Source organism: Megascapheus bottae, chromosome 27 (genome assembly GCF_031878675.1).
Source record: "Megascapheus bottae isolate mThoBot1 chromosome 27, mThoBot2.hap1, whole genome shotgun sequence".
NCBI classification, from domain to species: Eukaryota; Metazoa; Chordata; class Mammalia; order Rodentia; family Geomyidae; genus Megascapheus; species Megascapheus bottae.
Window position 1 is genome coordinate 22,023,734 of NC_143535.1, and position 27,080 is coordinate 22,050,813.

A 27,080-nucleotide genomic window follows, 5' to 3' on the forward strand; every position below is an offset into this window, starting at 1 on the left:
TTTTGGTGGAAGTTAAAGTATTTATTGATGTGTTTAAACTCTGTACATTCTCCACAGATCGTAGTAAGGAGTCTGTAAGTGAAGTTTTATGTGTGCATAGTGGGAAAGACATAGAGCCAAAGGAGAGGAAGGAGGGGAAAAGAAAACAAAACAGTCATAGGGGGAAAAAATACATTACAGGTTACCAGAATCTCCAGACTAAAGGAAAAGAAATAAGAAAGCTGTGAGCCATCAACATCAACCATACAAGCATTACAAAGACGCATGTGAAGGAAGGAAGTCTTCCAAGCTTTCCACAAGGCCTAAAGTCCAGTTTTACGTGCAACCTAGAACATTTGCCTTTCACACAAGCAGGCTCCCTCTGCTCTCCCCTGGGCTCCCAGCTAGTTCTGGTGGTCTGAGTGAACTAAAAGAGGCTGGGAAAGGAGAGAGGACCTGTGTAAAAGGTAATATGAAGCGGTGCAGGGGACATCTAAAGGAGGGAGAGGCTGCACACGGGGACAAACTTCAGAAGGAAACGTGGAGAAAGCTACAGTAAGTAACAACAAATGGCTGAAAAACCTCATATACAAGCTACAGGATAGTTGCTGTGGAAGAACTGGATTTAGAAGGAACGCTGCAGGGAACGTGCTCACCTGTATGCACTGGGCTCTCTGAAGATGTGCGAAGGGAAAGATGTTAGCACTCCCCGGGACAGGGCTGGGCCACACACACCAGCGTACCCCCATGGAAACCCCAGACTTCCCCAAGAAGCTGGTCTTCTAAAATCATTTAGCAAGTGTATCGCGGTGTGCTACAGCAGAAATGGCAGTTTCCTGTCCACTAAAGTTTTTCAGCAACTTTCTACAAGTTTTAAAAGGAAATACTGCCTTCTTTTTTTCACTTTTTTTTTTTTTATAAAAACTGGGACAATGAATGAGCTTAGAGTTGACTTATACAATATAACTGGAACAAACAGCTTGCATATACAATCTATCATCGAAAATCAACATTTTCCATGTATATAGAGCATGTATGTGTGAGACAGTACAACAGAAGTGGGATTTCTGATTAATTTAAAAAAGAAAGCTACATCCATCAGACATCTGCAATAGATCTTTTTTTTTTTCCATTTAAGGTTTATATATCATATATTGTTATATTAACATTTTTTAAACCCATTTAAAAGAATGGAAATTGCAACCCTACAGTAGTACTTTATAGTCTTAATCCAGGAGGTCAGGATGTCAGATGGGACCTACTGGCAGCAACCAGTGGCCAGGAGTTGATCCAAAATGCTGGATCTCTCCTGGCCCATCCACAGCACTCCGCAGCTGCGTGTCATAGCTTCGGGCACTTAAATCTGCATCTGCTCCAGGTACTTGTAGGTTGGGTTTTCATAACCATGGTTCTGCATCTTGTTCAGGTGACGCTCTTCTGGGGTGAGCATGGGGTCAACCTGAAGGGACAAAGACTTCAGGTCATTGGTATGCTCAAGAGACACACATAGGTGTCAGAAGTCAAAGGCACGTGTCACACAATGCCCTAGGGACCCCGTGTAGCCTGGCATCTTATTTCCCCTGGGAAATCACACAAGAGCTGGTATGGAGGACATTCCATGGGAGAGGGAAAAGATGGGGACTGTGAGCAATGCTGCTTCCTGAAACAAGAGTTCTGAAAGTTTGGTCAAGGGAGAAAACAGCCCACTGGATTTCCTTAAGCTGCAGAATTTTGAGGATGGCAGAAGGGAGTCATGTCACAGTCATGTCGGGCAATAAGGAGAGGGGCCTGGTGGTTTCTGGTCTTTTTCGGCTCTGAGACTCTATAGGGAGGCTAGGTTCCAACAGAAGAGAAAAACTAAGCTAGTAAAGAATTATATTCCTTATTGTATTCAATTCTCACTACCCACACTAGCAAAAGAGCAGAATTTCCCACTTTTGACTCTTTCTAAATTTCTGGTTGCTTTTTACCCCCCACAAAAGAGGTCAGAGGCTGGGATAGGTTCAGTGGTAGAGCACGCCACATACACAAGACGCGTGGCAGTCTTTCAGTGCTAAGTATCTAATATAGCTACAAAACTCCCAGGGATAGGCTACAGAGATGCTCTGAAAAATGGCTTTACTTTCTGAAGCATGTTATTACAGCTTTCTGAAATTTAGTTAAAACCCAAATAAATACAGAAAGTTGGCAACAGCCCCTTGTTTGACTCAGGTTCAGTATATTAGTTTTCAGTGACTACCAAACCTGTGACCTCATAATACAGTAAATCATGCTATCCATGATATAGCATCTTTGAATTCCATAGTTTCCCCTCTACCCCAGGGATGGCAGTGCAGAGAAAACCCACAGCCATCACGAGTATGGGCCAAGGCAGAACGAAGTCCCTCCTCACCTCCACGATCCCGTGACTGATGGTACCATACTGCCTCTTCCTCAACATCACCAGGCTGATGACAATGACTGTGGCAATGGCCACTGCAATGACCAACAGTCCAATAAGGGCACTGCTGCTCAGACTGAAGTCCTCCCGGAGAGGTCCCACGGATTCCTAAAATCACGAAACGGACCAGGAACAAAGTCTCAGTGACCACCTTGAAACTGTGAGACAGGCAAATAAAGGACGGGCATGGACCTTCAAAGCCAAAGGCAGCCCCATATCTTATCTATATAGGGAAGAAGCCGCTTTCTCCAATGAGGGAGCTTTGTCAACGGAGAAAAGCAGACACCTTCCACTGTCTATGTAAAGGTCAGAAAATAGTGAAACAAACATGAAAACAGGTATTAAGTTCTGGAACTAAACACCTACCGGCTCTTCCTCAAGGCTTCCAACTCTTTCAGCATTGAAAATCATTTCCTTAACATCCAGAGTCTCATCAATGACCTAAAATAGTCACAGAAATGTCAGTAACTACATGGACATTCAGTATAAATACCATTGCTTCTTTACTGCACTGGTGGTAGCTGAGAGCTGACACCTGGTAACCAGGCAGCTCTGTCACCATGCATCCATAGCCACTCTCTGAATCTCTGAAGGTGCAAACACAAATGTAGATGCAAAAGACTGGCACAGCCTTATGTGATTCATTTCAGTTGCAAATGTATTTTCCTACTGTACAGCAAGAGATCAGTACTTCTACAGAAAGAGATTTCATTAGTCCACGTCATCTGCAGATGCTAAGCAACATAGCCAGTGTGTGGCAACAAGGGAGTTCTGTCTCTGCCATATAGAAAATGGGCCTGCAGAGGTACTCCCAGAAGCACTAGCCATTCAGTCTAGTGAGTCTCAACACAAACTGTTTTGTGTAGAAGAAAGAATGAGCTTACCATATTTTCATCCACTTTATTCTTACTGTTAATCACTTTCTCTTCTGCACCAATCAGTCCCCCATCTTGCTCACCCACTCCAGACCCTGTGTGGATAAAGATCACATCTCAGTTTCTTGACAGTCCACCTTAAGCCAACTGCATAGAAACAGTAAATTCCTGCTTGAGGAGGGGCCAGGAAGCCCCTCACTGAATCCCTCCCACAACTCACTATGCCATTGTGTTCCCATGTTGGCAGATGTACCTATGCGCTGCTCTACAGGATGAAGGACAGAGGCACTGTCAGAGAGCTGATGAGTATAATGAAGGAGGAGAGAATGCTTACTTGTCACCTAGTAGGAAAAATGCATGGTAAACCATGGCAAGAATTATTATTATTATTATTATTATTATTATTATTATTATTATTGCCAGTCCTGGGGCTTGAACTCAGGACCTAGGCACTATCCTTGGACATTTTTTGCTCAAGGCTAGTGCTCTGCCATCTGAGCCACAGCACCACTTCTGGCCTTTTCTGAGTATGTGGTACTGAGGACTCGAACCCAGGGCGTCATGCATGCTAGGCAAGTACTCTACCCCTAGGCTATGCTCATGGCCCAAGAATTACTGTAAGACATACAGAAGCTGAGTCTATAGGCATCATGGTATGGGAACCATGAAGCACACATATCTATAATCTATAGATATGTATCTCCTACTGAGGACCTGCTGTTATTCCAGAGCCCAATTCTTCCACACTCAGGTCCTCCCACATGGATGCACATCCTAGCCTCGAATATTATAGTTTACCAAAGGCAATTCTTTCTGGCTCAAATCCCCCACCCCACCCCACCCCCAACTGTAAAAGTCCTTTTAAATCTCGGCTCCTTTCACACTCCCAGGATGTAGCACTTAAAGTCAGTTTGTAACTGTCTTTCTCTGTGTCTCTTATTGGTTCATACCCCTCTCAGAATTCAGATCCTTGATGGCCACATCCTAAAAGGCTAGAGTCCAGAATGAACAGCAGGAAATTAGTTCTTCAACAGGAAATTCTAACACCAGGGCAGAAGGTTCTTTTCCCTACATAGAGCAAGAGTAACAGTTCTCCTTTTCTTCTTTTTTTAGTTGATCCTGGGGCTCAAAACTCTGGACCTGGGCGCTGTCCCTGAGCTTTTATGCTCCAGGCCAGAGCTCTACCACTTTAAGCCACAGCTCCATTTCTGATTTTCTAGCAGTTAACTAGAGATAGTCTCACTGACTTTCCTGCCCAGGCTGGCTTTGAATCCCGACCCTCAGATCTCAGCCTCCTGAGTAGCTAAATATCATGGGCATTAGCTATCAGTGCCTGGCCCTTCTTTTTCTAAAGTCAGATATGGACTGAGTCAGCATCACTCAGGTGTGACATTTGGAATAAGTCTGCAAACATGCAGTGTGACTGGACCTAGCAAAGGGAAAGGAGAGGCAATCCTCTTTCAGTTTCAAAGCATGTGAAATCTGTTAGGTTTGCCTGGGAGAACTGCCTCCTGCCCCCAAGCACAGAATGTAGCCTTACCAGAAACCATCTTCCCCAAACCAGACATTACCTGTAACTATCAATCAACTGACTGAGTCAGCAAAAGAACCCCGGGCTCTGAGATCACTTCCTTATCCACTATGGCTGTACCTCTTCCTCGTCCTCCTCCACCACCACCACCTCCTCACTTTTCCTTATATTATATAATTAATCTCTCTCCACCATTAGGCTGCTACACACTATACATGACATGCTACACACTACTCTATCTGCACATCTATATCTGGTGCAGGCCAGCAACACTTTCCCAATAAACTCTTCTGCCTGAAGCATGTGGTGGCCTCCTTTCGGCAATCCTTTCATCTATCTAGCTATCCTAAGTTCCTTATTAATAACAAAACATACAGTTCTATACACATCTACAAGTTGACCCTTTTATAAATAAAATAGGCCAATCTGATGAGCTACTCTACATCCTAAGCCATCACAAGTAACTTAACCTGCGTGGGAGGAGATCCCAGTAGGTTTACCACAGCACTATTGTCCTTGGATTCTCATAGAAGGTACTGACACTAGGCCCAGCCACAGTAAAAGCTTTCCAGCTCAATAACTACACTCATTCTAAACACATAGCAACAAAAGCAATCAGTAACAGCTTCACAGCTGAGCTTGCAGGCCAACGGATTCATTAACACATTACACTGCAGCCAAAAACGATGCAATTTTTTCAAGAGCTTTCACCTGAAAAAGAATTACACAACTTGACTCTAGTTAAGTGAGGGTAGGCTTCTGCAGTCTTACCAGGCCAGTGAAAAAGCAATTCTGAATGCTATTTGAGAAAGATGAATCTGGAAGGGCATTGCCTCTGAAAGGATGCTATGACCAAGACCAAGAAGTTCTAATCCTGAGCTACTATCACTTTTCTCTCTTCATTATCATTTGAAAGGACACAAGAATAAGATCCTCTTTGAAAAAAATACCATAGTACTGAACCAACTCATTGAAAGACTAACTACCCAGGCTGTTCCAATTTATTTTTGGTTGTATAACCTATAAACATTGATCAAATCCACATTAGTGTTATAAAACGCATAAAAAGATGACTGAAAGACCAAAAGCATAACTACTAAATTGCCCCAATAGTTAACAAGTAAGTATGAAAGCGAAAGTCAAACTTCTAGAAACATTTTTTTTTGGCCAGTCCTGGGGTTTGAACTCAGGACCTAGGCACTGTCCTTGAGTTTTCTCAAGGCTAGCGCTCTACCACTCGAGCCACAGCACCACTTCTGGCCTCTCCTTTGTATGCAGGACCAAGGAATCAAACCCAGGGTTTCACGCATGCTAGGCAAGCACTCTACCTGAGCTAGAAATGTTAGCACTAAGTGTAAATCTGCAGTGTGCAGGAGAGAGGAGGTGAGCACCGTGATCTGCAGACAGCAACAGCATACCCAAAGAGAACACAGCAATAACAAGGATGTAAGACTTAAATCACTTTTGTATTACAAGACATAAACCAAATTCTGAGCCAAGGAACACAACTTGGTCTCTCCATATTCAATGTATCAAAACCAAATAAAGGACATTGACAATATACACTAGCCAGGCACTAGTGGCTAAAGCCTGTAATCTTAGCTACTCAGGACACTGAGATCTGAGGATCAAGGTTTGAAGCCAGCCCAGATAGGAAAGTTCATGAGACTATCTTCAATTAACCACCAAAATGCCAGAAGTAGAATATTGTGGCTTAAGCGATAGAGTGCTAGCCTTGAACAAAAAGCTCAGAGAGATAACCAGGTCCTGAGTTCAAGTCCCAAGACCGGACTATACACATACAGAAAGAATAAAGAGCCAGGAGCTGGTGGTTCACGCCGATTATTCTAACTACTCAGGAGGCTGAGATTTAAGGATCACAGTTCAAAGTCAGCCTAGGCATGAAAGGCAATGAGACTGTTATCTCCAATTAACTACTAGAAAACCAGAAGTGACGCTATGGCTCAAGTGGTAGAGCACTAGCCTTAAGATGAGGAGCTCAAGGACAATGCCCAGGCCCTAGAGTTCAAGCCCCACAACCAACCAAAAAAGAAGAAAGGAAAGTATGTATTTATTATTATCAATGACTCAAGAGTGGGGACTGCCTAACTAGCTGGGGCATTCCGTAGCCCACACTGACAACCTACAGGGTAAAATCACATAGCTCCTGAAGCAGAGCCTTGGATTCAGATCCCTGGTACTCTACTTCTTCAACTCACAAGTTTGAAACAAAGATCTCTCAACTCCCTCATCTATGAAATCAAATAAACCCCTGCCTTACAGGATGCTCAGTGGGCTAGATAGAACTGCACACAAAACACAGCGCACTGATGACACACAGGGCACTGTCTTTGAAAACTGGAGACCACACCACCAAGAATTCACTCATCCCCACTGGTTCCATCCATCAGCCTCTCATACTGAAAGAATGTGGCAACTCAGAGGTCTTGGGACCAAAGGCATAGAGGGCAAGGATAGCTAAAACAAAGGAAAAGAGGTAAGTGGGAACAGCAGAGAGAAAAGAACAGGAAAAGACTCTCCACTTGGCTATAAATTAGGCATATTCATTTACAAACCAGCAATTCTACAATCAGTTAAATTGATATATAATATTATATATATATATATTAAATCTACCCAGATTATAAAGATTTAGTAATTATCTATTTAGGCTTGAACATTCTAGGACAGCCTGGGATGGCACACAGTAACCACTACCACCGCGTGAGGAATGGCCAGGTGAGCTCATTACCATCACAGAGAGATGTTACTCTGACTACTGACAGCCATGGTTGAGGAAATGAAGTGAAAGGTCAGATGATGGGATGAAACAGAAAATGAAAAGTTCTAACACACTGGGGAAGTGAAAAGGAATGGAAGTCTTAAAGGGAACATCTTTGACAAACCAACCTTTTTTCATTGGGTGGTACAATTCCGGCTGAGTGTCTAAGCAGAAAGGAAAACAATTAAAAGAAAAAAAACAGCAAAAAGTAGATTAAGAAAGAAAATAGCTTCTTTGAAAATTCTTGACTTCGAATTTCTCTACAATGTGAATGCGGAATTTTCCCCGTTAGAAATCATGCCTGAAATGTCCCATAAACAAACTAGCAATAAGAGGCATAGTATATTACAGAAAGTATTGGTGGGAGGAGTGGTAGGTCTCATTCAGGCCTTTTAAAAGAAATTTGGACCTTTTAAGAGAAATTACTCAGGTTAGCTCACAAAATTATTTTTCTTAGAAAACAGTAAAACATGCTATTAGTATTGTCTGTGGTCTGCTGATAGACCGAGAACGACCTAGCTGAGCTATACTTGAAACGCTCTGATCCAAAGCAGCACAGAATTGTGTTCTCGCATGGCCACCTTACAGCCCCCCAGAGGCTGAGACTTGTAAGATCAGGATTAGGGATGGGGTCACAGCTCTACCCACGGTGCTCTCAGTTCCTCTTCATTAGTGAAGGGTCATTCACTGCACTGAGTCTTGTGACTCTGAGATAACCAATTTGGAAAACCTTCTTTTCTTTTCTTTTCTTGCCAGTTCTTGGGCTTAAACTCTGGGTCTGAGTGCTATCCCTGAGCTCCGTTTTCCTCAAGGCTACCTTTCTACCACTTGAGCCACAGTGCCACTTCTGGCTTTTGCTGTGATTAATTGGAGTTAAAAGTCTCAAAGACTTTCCTTTCTGGGCTGGCTTTAAGTCATGATCCTCAGATCACAGCCTTTTGAGTAGCCAGGGTAATGGGCATGAGCTACCAGCGCCCCAGCTAGAAAACATTTCTGGAATACCAGAAAGCTAAGGCATGCACCCTAGGCCTCTGTTCCAGCACTATCTCGGGTCACAGGTGTGAGACAACATCCCAGGGACTGCAGGATATTATTGTCAGCCTGAGTTCAAAACCTGGCTCTCCATCCACAAACTACACCGTACATAACCCTCAGCAAGTAGGTTATTCACCAGAATATTATTCTGAATACGAACTGAATGCTTAATTAAAGCTGGCACATAGCCAGGGCTCCCTCCACAGGGGTGGGCCTTTGGTTTGGTTTTGTTTGGTCAGTTGTGGGGCTTAATCTCAGGACCTGGGCACTGTTTCTGAGCCTCTCTGTGCTCAAGACTAACACTCTTACCACTTAATACAGCACCATTTCCAGTTTTTGAGTGGCTAATTGAAGATACCAGTCTCATGGGGACTTTTATGTCCAGGCTGGCTTCGAACCATGATCCTCATATCTCAGGCTTCTGAGTAGCTAGGATTACAGGTGTGAGCCACTGGTGCCCAGCATATAGACAGACCATTTTTATCATTACCAGCAATAGTAATAGTAACAGCAGCAGAAAATATAATCTGATTACACATACTGTTCTCAGGGAACCAGCTTGTTTATTTCTAGTGCCATCTCATGTATTTTTGGAAATACTTTTAGGCACTGAACCAGCAAGAAAACATGCCTGACTAGGAACCAAAGGACATAACTCCTTACCACATTAGAGATGAGAGCCTAAGCCAGATCAGGCATTTTCTCAGTCCCTCCATTATTTATCTACCACCACCTACGACTGTTATATAAAGGTAATGGCAGTAGCACAAGGTCCTATTTAACCTGCAATGTGACTCCCACATATGTGTAAGGGCCATCACACAAGCAGGAAGAGCAATGACCTTGAAACAATCCATCTTGAAATTGGGAGGGACTTCCAGTGATAGTGAAGTCTCCTTCCTGACAAGACCAAGGATATAGCAGATGCTTAAGGAAATCCAGTCTCCCTTCCCCTGCCTCTCCCCAACTCAACCTAATTAAAAACAAAACAAAACAAAACAACCTAACTCCAATTTTTGAATTTCATTCTGCTTTACCCCACTGCCAAGAAGTGCTACTAAAGACCATACACACCTTCGTTCTCAGGTAAGGGCAGGAAGGGATGGAAGGGGTGGAACGGCGGGATCTCGTCACTCTCCTCAGAGCTCACCCGAACGTCCACAGGGCCCTCTGAGATGGAGGCAGTGAACTGGTCCATGTCTGCCCGCTGTTCCTGAAGGAGCTCATCTGATAAAAGACAAGGACAGGGACAGGAAAGTTGTCGGAAGGACTTGGTCTCTCTGCAAGTGCCTAGAGACCATCTGATCACTCCTAACTCCATTCATTTTCAGATGCTAGTCCTGGGGCTTGAACTCGGGGCTTGGGCCTTGTCCAAGATCCTTTTTGCTCAAGGCTAGTACACAGATCCACTTCTCCACTTAACTTTGGTGGTTAATTGAAGGTAAGGGTCTCATGGACTTTTTTTAAATTTCATGTGTTTTCAATGTATAGAGTAGTATTTTGATATGCATTGTAAAACAATTAAAGGTGCCCAATTCCTTTCAGAATTATTTTTATTCATAGGAATACCTAAAAATCTATGTTCCCAGCAATTTTTACCTGTCCATCTGTCTGTCTGTCTGTCTATCTAGATATATGGAGTACCACTTCAGGCTTTTTCTAGTTATGTGGTTCTGAGGAATTGAACCCAGGGCTTCATGCATGCTAGGCAAGCACTTTACCACTAAGCCACATTCCTAGCCCTTGGCCTACAATATTAACTATGGCTTTGGTTAATATAGCACTTATACTATAGTCTATCTATAAACTTAAGCCACCTTAAAAAAACTGCAATTTCATAGCCTTTGACCTACTTCTTCAATGCTAGTTTAAAAATCACTGGTTTACCCTGACTTTTAAATAGGTATCCTACAGCAACTATCCAAACATTGGACAGTCTTCCTAAGATCTCTGCCTGATGTCCAGCAGAAACTACTACTGTAGCCTGTACAGAGAACCACATCTTTTCTTCTTCACCATGGCAATGCCAGCCATAGTATTCCTTGGTGTTTTCCCTTCACTCACCCATACCCTTGCTCATCCTAAAGACATCTCTGATCTCGTTTTACAGTCTTATCACCCAACACTATCACTACCTTTCTCCTAGATTTTTTTTAATGAACATTCTCTAGCTAGTTTATAATCAGCTCTCCATGTGTTCATCAAGTCATTTCTTTAAAAAAAGTTCTGTGTGCTTTTAAAATATAACCCCAAGCTTAAAGCCTTCCACCAATGTCTATAATCTGAGAATTATCCCATTATTTCCCATTATTTGAAAATTCCATTATCTAACTCCTTGATTTTACTTAACCAAGTATAATTTTCCTGACCTGGACATAATAAGTCCTGCTGAATAAATGAAGAAGAGTGGGAGAGGGAGCTGAGGTGGAAATTTGTGAAATACATCAGCAATTACAGGGTGGAATGCTAACAGTAAACTTCCCAGGCTCCTACAATTTCATACCTTAGATTCTTCTGTTAACAAGGGTAAAGGTCAACAAAACCAATGGTTTCTGTGGCTTCTGGCCAGTACATCTGTCCTTAATGACTCCTTAACCCTGTCATACATGAAAGCTCCAGGAGATTGTAGATCTCAGAAACCATGGTATGCCCCACACCTCTTTGGTCTGGTTGGCTCCTATTTCTCTTCTCTTGCCCTAGCCATCACTCCTGAACCTCAGGCCAGAAGTCCCACCAGGCCTTGATATAGTCAGTACCCACCAATTTCCTTCTGAATCTCTTGGGCTACAAAGGGAACTTTGTAGAGCAGAGAGAGGCTTTGATTCCTTCTTTCTTCAATCACATGGAGATGTGTCATCACCTGAAAGCACAATATGGTAGAAAGCTGTGTCACTGGGAACATGGGAACAACCAAGCTAGGTAGGAACTCCCTGGTGGGACAGCCTCACATATTTTCACAAAGACTACATTGGGGTTGTTCACTCTACAAAGACCAGCAGAGTAGCTGACCAAAAGAAATATACCCATAATGCCACATGTCCTGACCACAAAAGCTTAAGAATATGGTCATACAGCACCTAAGAAAAAATGCATATTTATTTACAGAGAACATACCAATATATCAAAAGAAAATTTAGGGGGACATTGTTTCCCCACAAATGTACTCTCAGAACATTATGAAACTGTAACCCCTCTGTACATCACCTTAATAACAATTTAAAAAATCTGAAAAATATTAACTGAGGGGAACAAAGAAAATTTAATTAAGAAAATATTTTCTAGCCAGATATTGGCTTCATTTTCACACAAAGCACTTGCCACCAACTATTTACTAAATTGAAAGCCCTTGTTTGTACAATGCAGCACATTCTATAGGTTTTACTGAGCAAAAACACCAGTTTTTGCCACCTATCAGATTATTTGGGATTAAAAACAGACCCAAATCACTGGCTGAAAAGTAATTACGTGGGAAGACAAAGCCATTTATGTATTTTGCTTAGTAAAGCACCTGCTTAAAATGATGACAGTAAAGAGCATACTAGTTTATTTTCAGCCAAAATTACTACTCACTAAAAAAAAATTAATAATCATGCTGAGGTATAAACCTGACATACTTCTTTTGGTGGTACTAGGTTTTGAACTCAGAGACTTGAACTTGCTAAGGAGGTAGCCATGTTTTCAGTCTTTTTTTTTTGCGCTAGTTATTTTTGAGATAGATAAGACCGGGTCTTGTTTTCCTGTTTTCCTGTCTGGGCTTGGTGCCTAGACCATGATCTACCCACCTAAAATAGGGGGATTCCATCATAGCTGGGATGATTCATCATCACTGTGTCCAGCTTCTAGTGAGATGAAGTTTCAAGGATTTTGTTTTTAACCTAGACTAGAGCTGAGGATCACAGTCTGCCTAATTTCAGTTTCCTATATAGCTAGAATGGCAGGCATATGCTACCATGCCCAGCATCTGTGGAGGGGTCCCACACTCAAAATTTTGTACCAGGGTTGGCTTTAAACTGTGTGTGATCCTCTCAATCTTTGCCATCCACGTAGCTGGGATTATAGGTGTAAACCAACAATAAACTCTGGTGTTAAGGGAATGTTAATCATATGCTATAGACCTCTATTTTTTCTGAAAGAAAAAGATCCAAGACTATTCTTCCCATAAGAACTGAAAGGTGACTTGCCCCAAGGACACAGCAAAGTAAGTAGCAGTCTACAAAAGGTAAGCTTTGCAGTTCACTCTAAGCCAAGGCCTCGCTACCTGATGAGTTGCAATTACTGAGCCTCTCCTACAGAGGGTGCTTAAAGCCACTGGACTAATTGTGTGGGCTGAAAGCCATTAACATGAAGGGTCAAAATGAAAGGGGGGGAAAAAAAAAGTTAAATGTAAAGATGCTTTTACTGTAGATTGATATGCCTCTGACCTTTAAAAGCAAGGATGAAAGCAATTTAATTTTATATATGCCACTCTGCCAATCAAGTAAATTGATGGAAAAGCACAAGAGCAAATGCCTTAGGGGAAAGAAAAATGCAAATGGAGCTATCCACAGTCTCAGCATGTGTTATACTTCTCAGATGAATTAAGAAGCCGTTTTTGAGAGTAGGTGCTTCATACACCCACTGAGGAAAGGTGGAATATTGGAAATTACTGCCGTTATAGTAACTACAGAGCATGACAAATAAAAGCAATGTTTCACTGATATTCAAGCAAGCAAATATGGCCAAAGATATATAGGCTGAGTACCAAAATCAGAGATGTCACCCAAACTAGTAACATTCATTCAGTCCTGTACATGATACAGTAGAAAATTACACATCTGACTACTTGTAAAGATCAGAGTCAAAGTACAAAGAGTACTGCACAAAAATTGTTTTTAGGCTATGTATATAATATAAATGATGTAGAAACTTGAGTCCAACTTCAGTGTATCTCCATATCATAGTAACTATTTCAAAAATTGAAAAAAGATCCTAATTCAGAGGTACTTTTTGTCTCAAACATTTTGGATAAAGGATATTCAAGTTACAATAGGTAGAGTATCTTAGTTCGTTCTTGTGTTCAAATCACAGAACAAGAACTAGACCAAAAAAAAATTGTAATTCAATGGCCTTGCTTTACTAGAATTAGAGATTGTTAGTAGACAGCTCACAGGAGAGTTAAGTCTCTCCAGAGATTTTTGCAATGGTAGTCCTTTCTACTCTCCATTTCATTTGGTATGGCAGTTTGATCACTCTTATGAAGATTCTCTAATTACTTGTTTAATATATTGACCAAGGCCAGGGATATAGAAGAGCTCAATTACAGAGCACTTCCCTAGCCTAAAATCCTGGGTTCAATCCCCAATACTACAAACATACAAACAAAACACATTCACTGAAATCTCTTAGACTATTCTCACTCGCTATGTTTCCTTAAATACAACACAAAAAAAAAAAAACTGTGACCCTTTTTTGGTTTAGTTTTTCTTTTCTTTTTGTGGGTCCTGGGGCTTAAACTCAGGGTTTGGGCTCTGTCTTGAGCCTCTATGCTCAAGGCTAGTGCTCTAAACTTGAACCACAATACTACTTTCAGCTTTTTCTAGGTAGTTTATTAGAAATAAAGAGTCTCATGGATTTTCCTGCCTGCGTTGGCTTTGAACCAAACTTTAATCCTCAGGTCTCAGCCTCCTTAGTAGCTAGGATTATAGGCATGAGCCACTCAGTGTCCAGCTTAAGACTTTTTTTTTTTTTTTTTTTTTGCCAGTCCTGGGCTTGAGCTCAGGGCCTGAGCCCTGTCCTTGGACTTTCTCAAGGCTAGCACGCTACCACTTGAGCCTCAGCACCATTTCCGGCTTTTGTCTATGTATGTGGTACCAAGGAATCGAACCCGGGTCTTCGTGCATGCTAGGCAAGCACTTTTAACCACTAGGCCAAACTCCCGGCCCTTAAGACTTTTTTTTTTCCCCCTGTGGGCCATGGGGCTTGAACTTGGCCTGGGCCCTGTCCCTGAGCAGTTCAGCTCAAGGCTACCGCCCTACCCTTGAGCCAAGCCCCATTTCCCTTGTTTAGAGGTTAATTAGAGATAAGAGTCTCAGGTCCTTTGGTGCCCAAGCTGGTTTTGAACCCTGATCCTCAGATCTCAGCCTCCTATGTAGTTAAGATTACAGGCGTGAGCCACCACCCCTGAATATTTTTTCCCCATTTTTATTGTTACCATTAAGGGGCTATACAGGTTTTGTTTAGTCATTTTTAATGAAGATGACCTGAAAAGCCTAACTAGTTCCTAACTAGACCCATTTTTCTAGCTGTCTTCCTGGAGACACCCCAGAATTCTCTTCCTTTTTAAAATACAATCATAACTCTCTATTTTTCGGCAACTATTTAAATACCAAATACTTAATACACAGTATAGAAAATAAATTTTAAAATTACAAACAACAACAACAACAAAGAACCATCGTGTACCCGATATTTCTGGAAATAAAAAACCATATAACAAGCACAAGTAACTGTGCTCCCTCATCATGAGCACAGGCATCCATCCCCTGTGGAAATACTCTGGAGGCAGCATGTTCTGTGTCCACGGCATACCTGGGATTTCATCTGTGCTGCCTTCTCTGGGTCGACAGCCAACACGTGCTGGTAATGACGAATGGTATGCAGGCGATCTTTGTTCTCAGCACGGACGTAGCGCCGCAAGGCTTGCAGAATGCGATGAGGCTGCAAGAGAGAACACTTGTTTGATACCCAGAGAATTCCAATAGGTAAGGAAAACCAAAGCTTACAAGTTCATTTAAGAATATACAAAAAGCCAGCCAGGAGCATAGCCTAGTGGTAGAGTGCTTGCCTAGCATGCACAAAGCCCTCCCTGGGTTTGATTTCTCAGTGCCACATACACAGAAAAAGCCAGAAGTGGTGCTGCAGTTCAAGTGGTAGAGCACTACTTTGGAGAAAGCTCAAGGACAATGCCCAGGCCCTGAGTTCAAACCCCAGGACTGGCAAAAAAAAAAAAAATAATAATAAAAAAAAAAATATATATATATATTGCTACAAATGGGAGGGGAAAAACAAAGGGGTGACCCCTCTATATATCACCTTAATAATAACAATTTTTTAAAAGTTGGTCAGAAAAAAAGTACTCATTACTTGACTCAATCCTAGCTGAATACCACCTTAATAACAATACACTAAAAAGAAAAAGGAAAAAAAAAAAGAACATAGAGCTTAGTAAAAGGCACTAGTGCTCATGCCTATTATCCTAGGTACTAAGGAGGCTTGAGATCTAAGGATCATGATTTGAAGCCATCCAGGGCAGGAAAGCCCTAGAGATGCTTATCTCCCATTAACTACCAAAAAAAGCTAGAAGTAGAGCTGTGGTTCAAGTGGTAGAACACTAGCCTTGAGCAAACAAGCTCAGAGACAGCATCTAGGCCCTGAGTTCAAGTCCTAGGACCAGCACCAAAAATGAAATAAAAGCAAAGCTTAGGGGTATCAATGTTCAAGAAGTAATGTACCCACTACCTGATGAATACAACCCCTAAACCCTCTTTATACTACCCTGACAATAAAATAAATTAGGAAAAAAAAAAAAGTAAAGCTTACCTATGAAAGCTGAATCCCTGGAAGCCTTTTTAGGCTATCAAGTAACAAGAAACTGTCTTTCATAACATAATAAATATCTCTATATTCAATCTTTGTCAAATCTTGTCATAAAGTGTTTACCAACTTGTATGCCATTCGTTGAGATTCCATTAAGTGTACTGCTGTAAGGGAGGCAACACTGAAGAAGACTAACCAATGACACAGCTCAGACTGCACTCACCCGAGGTGGGTCAGACTGCAGGGCAGCCAGGTAATTCTCCAGAGCCATCCGCCTGCGGTCATTCAGCATGGCTTCCACTCGAGCCAGGTGGGTTTCCACTAGCTGCTGCTTCTCACTAGCGGCTTCCTTCTCCAACGCTTTAACCATAGCTTGGAAATGCTACATCCAGAAAGAAGAACAACACTACTCTGTAGTAGCTGGGGGGGTGGGGGGTGATCTAAGTGAGCACCCTTCTACTCTAGTACTCCTCTTTGTTCAGTGCCTGTGCAAGGTAGTAACAAGTTCAGAGAATGAAACTGGGTGGGAAGAAGTGTGCTTTTCCTGATTTCTATCAAGATCACTACTCCTTACATAAGAAAAACAGTTATATTTCAGTGTGAAATATAGCATCTCTTTAACATTTCCCCAACTGAAAATTATTTGTATGGTAAGCTCAATGCCAGGGTTTTCAATGTACACTATAGTAGAAGAAATACTGTCCTTTCCATGTTATAACAAGGTGCCAACCCTGAAATAAGTGGCTACTAGATAATGTATATTGAAATACAATCAAATAAAATGTGATAGGTTATACTGAATCGTGTTAAAAGTTGTGAAAGTCTGCTGGGCTCCAGTGGCTCACCTGTGTTTCTAGCTACTCAGGAGGCTGAGATCTAAAGACTGTGGTTCGAAGCCAGCTCTTCAAAGCCAGTTCCGGCATGAAAGTCTGTGAGATTCTTCCAATAACCACCAGAAAATCAGAATTGATGCTGTGGCTTAAGTGGTAGAGCAACAGCCTTGAGGTTAAGAGCTCAGGGACAAGCTACAGTTATTGAAACCCCATCTCAAACAATTATGTTCCTAGCTACTCAAGACATAGAGGTAGAAAAATCCAGTTTGAGGGGCCAGGAGGGACTGGATATTTTCCCTAAGCTCTTTTGATCAAGGCTTAATGCTCTACAACCTTGAGCCATACCTCCACCTGCAGTTTCTGAGTGGTTACTTGAACATAAGAGTCTCACAGGGCCTTTTCTGCCTGGACTGGCTTTGAACCGCCATCCTCAGATCTCAGCCCTGGGTTTGATTCCTCAGTACTACATACACAGAAAAAGCTGGAAGTGGTGCTGTGGCTCAAGTGGTAGTGCACTAGCCTTGAGAAAACTCAAGGACAGTGTTCAGGCCCTGAGTTCAAGTCCCAGGACTGGCAAGAAGAGGAAGAGGGAGGAGAAGAAAAAAGAGGAAAAGAAGAGGAGGAGAAAGAGGAGGAGGAAAAAGAGGAAGAGGAGGAGGAGGTAGTGAAGATATGATAATTAACCATTGCTATCTCTTCTACAGACAAGAATATACTGTTGCACGGGCTGGGAGTTTGGCCTAGTGGTAGAGTGCCTGCCTAGCATGCACGAAGACCTGGGTTCGATTCCTTGGTACCACATACACAGAAAAAAGCCGGAAGTGGTGCTGAGGCTCAAGTGGTAGAGCTCTAGCCTTGAGAAAGTCCAAGGACAGTGCTCAGGCCCTGAGCTCAAGCCCAGGACTGGCAAAAAAAAAAAAAAAAAAAAAGAATATACTGTTGCTATGATCTTAATTTTGTATTTTTATGAAGATAGAGATGAGCTTGAATTAGAAATGTTTTTTGTGCTTTTGGTTTAGTCTGGGGGGGGGGGGGCGGGTAGAATCCAGTACTGATGAAAAACAAGTCACAGCCTAAGAACAAAGATGACAGAGAACCTTTGCCAGGAAGCAGAATTAACTAACGCAGCTGAGCTAAGGTTACTTCCTGGCATGAATTGGGTGTGCTCTGGGAGAGCGTTTGTTTTCCCTCTGCCATAGGTGAGCAATACTAGAGGTGAAAAAGAAAAAAATAGGTCAGCTACAACTTCCTTGTAACTTAAGCTCTTGACTCAAAGGAGGTGTCAAATTCAAATTCTCTGGGAGTTTGGCTCAAACCATATTTTCAACTGGCCAGACTGAATGCTTTGTTTCTTGTTCCTAGGGAACACATCATACCTGAATAAGGGTCTGTCTCTCCGCTTTGGGGAGATTCTTGGCTTGAAGCTCTGCCTCTTCCCATTCCTTCTTTACCTACAAAGGTCAAAAACATCCACCACAGAATGATTCTCTGAAACAACTTCCTCATTTTCTAAAAATACAGGCAGGCGCTGAATCCAATGTCGGCGGAAACTGTGCAAATGGAAACCGATCATATGATCCCTTCTGAGGCTCAGAGCTGTTACCCAGAGGATTCTAGACCTCAGCTCTCCCTAGATGAAAGCCTCCATTCTATGACCTCCTTGTTATATAACCTTGGGCAAGTTATTTCAAAGTCTGTGTCTTTGTCCCCTTGCAAAATAAATAAAAATGTTAAATGATGATCTCAGAACTGATATGGATAAAGTAAAATAACGAGTACCTGACAAAGATTAAGTCCAGTGCAGGTGACATAGGTTGTCTACTGGAGCTCAGACCTAGTAAGGCATTCCTGTGTCAACCTCTTTTCAATCCAGAGTGAGTCAAAGCAGGAGCTGCACACTAGGTACCCACTACCCTGACACTTAAGACTATTCTCCCAAGATACAGAATCACCTTGTAATCCCAAAAGATATGGTAGATTGATTCAATATGTTGCTTCATCTAACATGTTTTTTCATGGCTAATAATATTCATCTATTTGTAAGTAACAGTGATATAAAGGCCCTGGGTGGATCTCTACCACCATACCTTAAAAATTACCATGCTGGGCTGGGAGTTTGGCCTAGTGGTAGAGTGCTTGCCTAGCATGCACGAAGACCCGGATTCCATTCCTCGGTACCACATACATAGAAAAAAGCCGGAAGTGGTGCTGAGGCTCAAGTGGTAGAGCTCTAGCCTTGAGAAAGTCCAAGGACAGTGCTCAGGCCCTGAGCTCAAGGCCAGGACTGCCAAAAAAAATAAAAAATAAAAAAATTACCATGCTACCAAATGTCAAAAACCATGAAGAAGGAAGTGGGCAAGTTTACCCTGTCCATTCGGTTGCGGTGCCGGATTTCCAGCTGTTCCTTAGCCTTCTGGAAGCGAGCGTGCTCGTTATCATCTGCTGAGGTCTCAAAATACACATCAACATCATTGGTAGGCAGAGGAGTTGGGGGAACTGAAACAAAATTACAGAGACAATTAATTGTCTTTGTGCTTTTAACATTATACCTGAACCAAACAGTTCTCTAGGAAGAAAACTCAGCTCAGGACCTGCAGGATCAACTCAATTTGGCTTGCAGCTTGCTAAAAGGACAGGGTGTTACTGTCTGCCAAGACTTCACTTTGTTAGATTACAGTGGGCAATCTTCTTTACATAATATTCATCAACCATGTCATTGCATGCTAATACAACAATTTATTGATAGCTCCCAGTATCTTCAAAGAGGCATCTCCACTTAAGCAGAAAAAAAAGAAAATTGTTGCTTACACCTTCACTTCAGTGCTTAAAATTCCAAAATACAACTACTTTACTGTTCTGTCACTAATGGCATCTAAACAGGGCTGAAATTAGGCCCTGAGGAGGCACTTCTATTAAGTGTCCAATTTTTAAGTAACTTAATACTTAAGCCCCTTTCTTCTTCTACAACCTTTAGGTCTTAACTTAGTTTGGAAAACTGGTTCATTAAATATTCTTTCCATGTAGGCCTGATAGACATCAGTGCCTACTATCAGTAAGTTTGAATCTTTAGCATCACTGAAAGATTCACATCCCCTGCAATAACGGAACTAATGAAGGTAAAACTGAGTTTCTATTGTTCTACTGATATAAAGACACCTTGGTCTTAGCTAATTTGTGACTCCCTAGGTAGTCTACAAAAAGCCCATTGAACAGACAGCCCTGCCTCAAGGCTGATCAGACATGGTTCTTAACACAATGGAATCTACCCTTCTAAAGAAAATGACAGGGCCAGGAGTTTGGCCTAGTGGTAGAGTGCTTGCCTAGCATGCTCAAAGACCTGGGTTTGATTCCTCGGTACCACATACCAGAAGTGGTGCTGTGGCTCAAGTGGTAGAGCTCTAGCCTTGAGAAAAACCTAAGAACAAAGCTCAGGCCCTGAACCCAAGCCCAGGACTGGCCAAAAAAGAAAAGAACGTAGAGAAGGCAAGTTTATTTAGTCATCTCTCAAGAAATGCCCATGAAGACACTTAGTAATTTGATTCAAACTGGGGAGGAACGATGTGTAACAATGTATGATGACTATTTTGAAGTAGAAAGCAAACACAAGATTCAACTACATTTAAACTCAAAAACAAATTCACCTAATTTCCAAAACTGCACATTTTTAATCCATTAAGTAATTGTATAACTGATAAATATAGGTAGAAATTAGCCAGTCACTCCAAAGTTCCTCTATCAGAAGATTTTTGCTTTGTTCCCTGTAATTTAATTAACTTAAAAGCTATGAGTATAATCTTGAGCCCTATATAAGTTTATAAGGATCTTGATATACAACTTTCAGATTAACTGAATTAGACCATATCATTTAGCAAAATCACATTCCCCAAGAAACTAAAAGTTCAGTAAAAGAGAATTTCAACTCCATCAGCGCCAATATGTACAGGGTCAACAATATACATCTGTAATATAAAAAGTTAGGTGCCATAGAAGGTGCCTATCCATGGACTGAAAAGAGATTATGTAAAACCTAACATGCCCGCCACATTCCCTGGGACAAAAGAGGAAAAGAACAGCGTGTCTAAAGCTGTGATGCTGGCACTCCCAGTTGCCTGACTCCCTTTTGAAGAGAGACACAAGCGTGACCACTGGAAACCTGATGCCTCTAGACCTCAAAGGCCCTCCAAGTTCTGAACTACTTGATTCTCCCCAACCAATCTCCCCAGAGCTATAGAAAACCACACCATAATTCCAGTTATTCATCATGTCTTACACCACTATGTATCAAATATTTGGGTAGAGACTGCCACCTCTTTTCAGGGAGAACTTTAAAGGACTTTAATTTCCCAAGTTCCACAACTTTTTGCAGATCCTTTTTTGACAAAGTAATAAATTTCACAGTATTTGTTATCTCTAAATATTTTCTGAATAAACAAAAGTTTACACACCAAAGAACCCTAGGGATAGTTGTCTTACATTTTTCCAGCACTGTCAAAAACATCCTTTCCTGCCAGGTGCCAGTGGTTCATGCTTATAAACCTAGCTGAAATCTGAGTGTCATGGTTCAAAGCCAGTCTGGGAAGGTAAGTATATGAGACTCATCTCCAATTAATCATCAAAAAGCAAGCACAGCTGTGGCACAACTAGCAAAACACCAGCCTTAAAAGAAAATGTGAAGGGCCAGAGCCCAGACCCTGAGTTCAAGCCCACAGTACCAGCACGCACACACAAAAAAAACTCACCTCTCCCACCCCCAGCTGCACAGCCTTTCCCTAGAGCAGCAGCTGGGGAAGAAGCATTCACAGTGTGCTGCATTAGATTAAGATTTTAAGCCTCTTTGGGGAGAGGAAGAAGGGAGATTTTCAGAATATTTCATTCAATGAAAAACCATCAGAAACCATAGCCCAAAACCAATACAGCAATTACAAAGAGGCACTAATGCTCATGCTCATTACTCTGATGAATTCCAGAACCAAGGACAAGGACATATGCCAAGCCAAGGATTTTCTAAACAGTTCACCAAGTATAGACAGGGCCATAAAGAAAAAAGGAATGGAGAAAAACTATGTTAACACAAAAACCTAGGTGAATATAAAACCATCTCAAAGCACTGTACAATAGTCTGAGAGCAAAACAACTCCAACTGGTATTTGGTTTTCCCCAAATACCAGAGAACAGTCATGACAAGAGCATAGTACCATTATTTCAATATTCTAGAATCCCACAAGTATTTCTATTATCAGTCCTTTCAAGAGCAAGCATCCCAACGGGTGGTATGGAGCACAGTAGTCTGTGACAGGGTTAAGTGGAAAGAAGAGCAGGATATGCCAGGCACTAATGAGATCTGAGGATCATGGCTCAAAGCCAGCCCAGGCAGGAAAGTCTGTGACACTCTTATCTCTAGTTAATCACCAGAAAACCAGAAGTGACACTGTGGCTCAAAGTGGTAGCCTTGTACAAAGGAGCTCCAAGACAGAATCTAGAGTTCAAGCCCCATGACTGAATTCCCCCTCCCCCACGCCCTCCCCCTCCAGCGCCAAAAAAAAAAAAAAGAGCAAAGCCTAGGGCACACGCATGTGTAGAACACAGGGCTATCCAGTGACCTATGATATCTTTCAACTAAATAGCCAAAGGTTCACTTCCCTTCCCAACCAACACGGACTGGGCTGGCCTGGGGAGCAGAAGGACCTGAAGGCCAATGAGAAAGAAGCCCTTGGGTGTGCCACCCACTGCAAAGAGGGAAGGTACACACCACCAACAACCAATCGGCAGACACACAGGAAGCAGGGGACACGGAAAACTGAACTCAAACTGCCAACAGGAAAGCAAAGCCTCATTCTAGAAAGCACAGAGAGGAGGGGAAAACGACTGACAGCAAACACCTGAGTCGGCAGAAACAACACAGATGCAGTCACAAGGACAGCTGGGAGAGACAGAACGCTGGACAGGACAGCGCTGCTTCAAGGGGCCAGCACAAGGCGGGACTTACTCATCGCTTTACACACAGCCATACAAAAATCCTCAGACTCAAAATTGTTCCTGTTGCCGCCGCAGCCGCCATATATAAAGCGCACGCACTTTCCCTTGGAGAGGTCGAAGTACCAACGAGGCATCACAGCCCGGCAGGGCCCCGTCATCGCCTCCTGGGAGCAGACAGCTGTGTGAAAATGGTCAGAGTGTCAGCAGGGCAGAGCAGAGCTTCAAATGCTTTTTCACAGTGCTACAGGCCAGCTGGGGTGGGGCAGAGACCATGACTGGACCCGAGTCCAGTCCTAACTCACCAACACGGGTCAGGTGTATTGTATGGACAGTCACGTTCTACATGAAGATATTTAGGGGCAGAGAAAATTTTTTGTGTACCAGTTCTGGAGCTTGAACTCAAGGACCAGGGTACTATCCCTAAGCTTTTATGCTCAAGGCTCGTGCTCTACCACTTGAGCCACAGCTCTACTTCTAGGCTTTTTGGTAGTTAATTGGAGAAAAGAATGTCATCGACTTTCCTGCTCAGGCTGGCTTTGAACTTCGATCCTCAGATTTCAGACTCCTGACTAGGTAGGATTACACACAGTGAGCCACCAAACACATAGCCAATGGAATTCTTAATTTTTGCATTGAGTCTAAACTGATGCATAGGATGACAGAGGAATTTCTTGTGCCATAAGTCCCCACATTTCTCATCTATGCAGTGAGGACAGTGGCCTCATTTGCCTATTTTCCTGGTTTTAAGGACCAAAGACATCAATGCTGGGAAGAAGGCCATTTAAAATGGTGATACCTATAGCAAAGACTTTGCACCTGGAAAAGAGAAGTATTCTTATTTTCATGTTGTTCACAGCAAAAAATAAAATTCTAGATTACATAATTCCATCCTGGTTGAACGCTAAGTGATTCTTCAGATTTTTCCAATCTTAGTTGTTTTCAACTATACAAAGAACAGATGCTATGTGGAATGGCTATACAACCATCACAATTTAATGATCTTAACTAGGCAAGAACATTCAACTTCACCCTGCCAGCTACAAACCCCAGGACAAGAAAAACTTGCTTCATTGTAAAAAACCGGCACTTGAAAATACAAAAAAAAATCTGTAGGGTAGATTATTTATCTGGCTTTTATTCTCTAATAGAAACTCTTTCTCTGGCTTAGCTATGCCTTCTGGTGCCTATCCGCTCTCTCCTAATAGGGCTCTACCACCACCCAGGAGAGCTGGGAGTCTCTCCTTGAGTGCAGATACCACCTTTCCTTCTAACACTTACCTGTGATGAATGAGGAAAACAATACAATTTCTAAGTACACAATTACCAAGTCAACTTTTAAAGCTTTATCACTGGTTACCTTTAACATCGTGAGCAGTTTCCTTGTCTGAAATAGAGCCCTCACTGCTAGGTTCAGTTGGGTTCTCCTCATTATAGTCATCTCCTTTGAAGGTGTCATAGTAGTAATCTCGGTCTTCTACCACTTCCTCCCCTTCTTCCTCCTCATCCTCATCGTCGTCGTCATCATCATCGTCGCCGTCGTCATCATCATCATCATCAACGTCATTCACAGCAGCTTCGGTAAAGTCTTCCAAATCTGTTTCAGTAGGAAATTCACTACAGATCACACAAAAAAAAGCAAGGTTAATACCAATTCCTATGCACAAAGCATAACAATGACTACTTTCATTACTTTGAAACAGAGACAGGAAACAGTTACACATGTAACCGTACCAGTAAAGCCCATGGTCCAGCCACATCCACAACTGCGTCACTCTACCAAAAACAATGTGGCAAAAAACAATGGAAAGCCTAAAGCCCCAGGTTCTCATATGATCAGGTGTGGCTAGAATGGAATGCAGGCTAAATTCAGAGCACAAGGAAGGAAGCCCATCTTATCCAGCAGTAAGGGGCCATTGACCAACTTTATAGAGGAGCTGAGAAATAGCCTCCGTGATTTGAGTTATGAATAAGAGTTTACCTTTTATAAACGTCATAGTCCTCCTCTTCATCTTCCTCCTCCTCATCTTCTTCTTCCTCTTCTTTAGACACAGTAGAATCAACAGAGTCACTAATCTTCGTGGGAGGGCAGCATACATATTCCGTGCCATGAAACTGGTCTACACCGCAGGGCAGCAGCATGCCGTAGCTATATAAGGTCATCCCCTGATTCAGACATGCCTAGAAAAGAGCCAAAGCTCACATCACAACACAGCCCACTAACACCTTCTGATCCTTGGTATTATTTAAAAAAAAAAAGGCAAATAAAATCAATTCTTATAAAATCACTTTTTTCTTACAGACATACCTATTTTTCTGTTAAAAAGTTAGGGTAGGCCGGGAGTTTGGCCTAGTGGTTAAAGTGCTTGCCTAGCATTCATGAAGACCCGGGTTCAATTCCTCGGTACCACATAGCATAGAAAAAAGCTGGAAGTGGTGCTGAGGCTCAAGTGGTAGAGCTCTAGCCTTGAGAAAGTCCAAGGACAGTGCTCAGGCCCTGAGCTCAAGCCTAGGACTGGCAAAAAAAAAAAAAAAAAAAAAAAAAGTTAGGATACTAAAATTTGTGAATTTTCCTTAGCTTACAACACCTTATGAAGTCAAAAACATTACAAGCCCAAACTTGGGGAAAAAAAGACAAGTTCTCTTCTTGGATACTTAAACATCGCATTTGCAATATGATGTAAAAAAAAAAAAATCAGTGTTAACCAAAATCTTGTCTTTTTTTTAAGACAAGAAAGAGGGAGCTTCTTCCAGCAAGTATCAACATTAAAGATGGCTAATGCTAATTTCTATGTTATCATGGGTTCAGTCATTACTTCAGAATTTAGCCAAAGAAAATACAGACCAGAAAAATCAATCTAATCATGAACAACAAGCATAAGAAAGAGTGTTTCTCTCCACCAAGCCTGCCTGTACACAAGTGTAGGCCCACATTTCCCCCAAGTAAGCTATTTCTACTTCAACTTGTTCTTCAGGTCTAGGATGCCTTTTGCGGAGTCCTGCTGACCGTATACAAAAACAAATGTCTAGCTGGATGCCAGTGGCTCATACCTATAATCCTAGCTACTCAGGAGACTGAGATCTGAGAATCACGGTTTAAAAACAACCTGGGCACAAAAGTCTGTGAGACTCTTTTTTTTTTCTCCTATGTATGTGGTACCGAGGAATCGAACCCGGGTCTTCATGCATGCTAGGCAAGCACTTTAACCACTAGGCCAAACTCCCGGCCCTTGTGAGACTCTTATCTCTAATCAATCACCAGAAAACCGGAAGTGGCTCAAGTGGTAGATTGCTAGCCTGAAGCTGAAGAGCTCAGGAACAGCGCCCACACCCAGGGTTCAAGCCCCACAACTGACCAAAAAACCAACCAACAAATGCTTATGTTTTCCTTTCATTTCTTTCAGTTTCTCCTCTTGGGGGAGGGGGAGGAGAAAGTTGCAGTAGTATATCTTTTTCTTTATTCTGATCAAACTCTTACATACATGAGGCAAATAATCTATCACAATCTATACCCCAACCCCAATGAAGAAGGAAATGCCGCTGACGTTTTCTTTCTTCTTATTCATTGTATGTGTGTGTGGGGAGGTATGTTGAGTGAGCATCAGTGGTAGGGAAGCATCTGAAGAGCTCTACCACTGAGCAATATCCCTGACTCCACAACAGCTATAACTTTAGGTAAGGGCAGCCTATGCCATGCTTTCCTTACCAACACATCTATTCCAAAGATATAAGTATATGAAGTTAATGGAAAGTACAGCATCAATGCTATTTTCTCTCCTAAAAGATGCAATGGCCCTCAGCCTTCCCGGCCCACACTCTTACCTCTTTGACTACGGTATGCCAGTGCTGGTGATTCTCGCACACATCCATCCGTTCTTTGTGGAAAAACTGGCATTTTTCTGGAACTAGTAGCACATCACTTACAAATTCACCCACTGGGGGAAAATAAAAACAATCTTTGTCAAAAGTAAGTCTGATTAGGATTCAAGGTGCAAACAACCTTTTAAACTGCAGAATACCATGGCAGTTACATATCCAAGTGTATATAATAGTCTAA

The 27,080-nt window shown here is 42.2% G+C and overlaps 1 protein-coding gene across 4 annotated transcripts; it reads right to left on the reverse strand.

The window, feature by feature from the left end:
* Aplp2 (amyloid beta precursor like protein 2) lies at positions 1–26,969 on the reverse strand. 4 transcript variants are annotated; one of them, XM_090319743.1, is made up of 15 exons: positions 26,846–26,969; positions 25,005–25,204; positions 24,384–24,640; positions 23,037–23,204; positions 19,416–19,546; positions 18,427–18,501; positions 16,441–16,599; positions 15,210–15,338; positions 11,403–11,502; positions 9,717–9,869; positions 7,736–7,771; positions 3,304–3,389; positions 2,786–2,860; positions 2,372–2,527; positions 1–1,438 (listed from the first exon to the last, which is right to left on the reverse strand). In XM_090319743.1, the coding sequence occupies exons 1-15, from the start codon at positions 26,891–26,893 to the stop codon at positions 1,337–1,339; spliced, it is 1,875 nt and encodes a 624-aa protein (XP_090175869.1). In that variant the 5' UTR covers positions 26,894–26,969; the 3' UTR covers positions 1–1,336. The 4 variants fall into 4 exon arrangements, with proteins under 4 accessions (XP_090175869.1, XP_090175871.1, XP_090175870.1 ...); XM_090319745.1 differs by lacking the exon at positions 23,037–23,204; XM_090319744.1 differs by lacking the exon at positions 7,736–7,771.
* Positions 26,970–27,080: the final 111 nt, after the last annotated feature.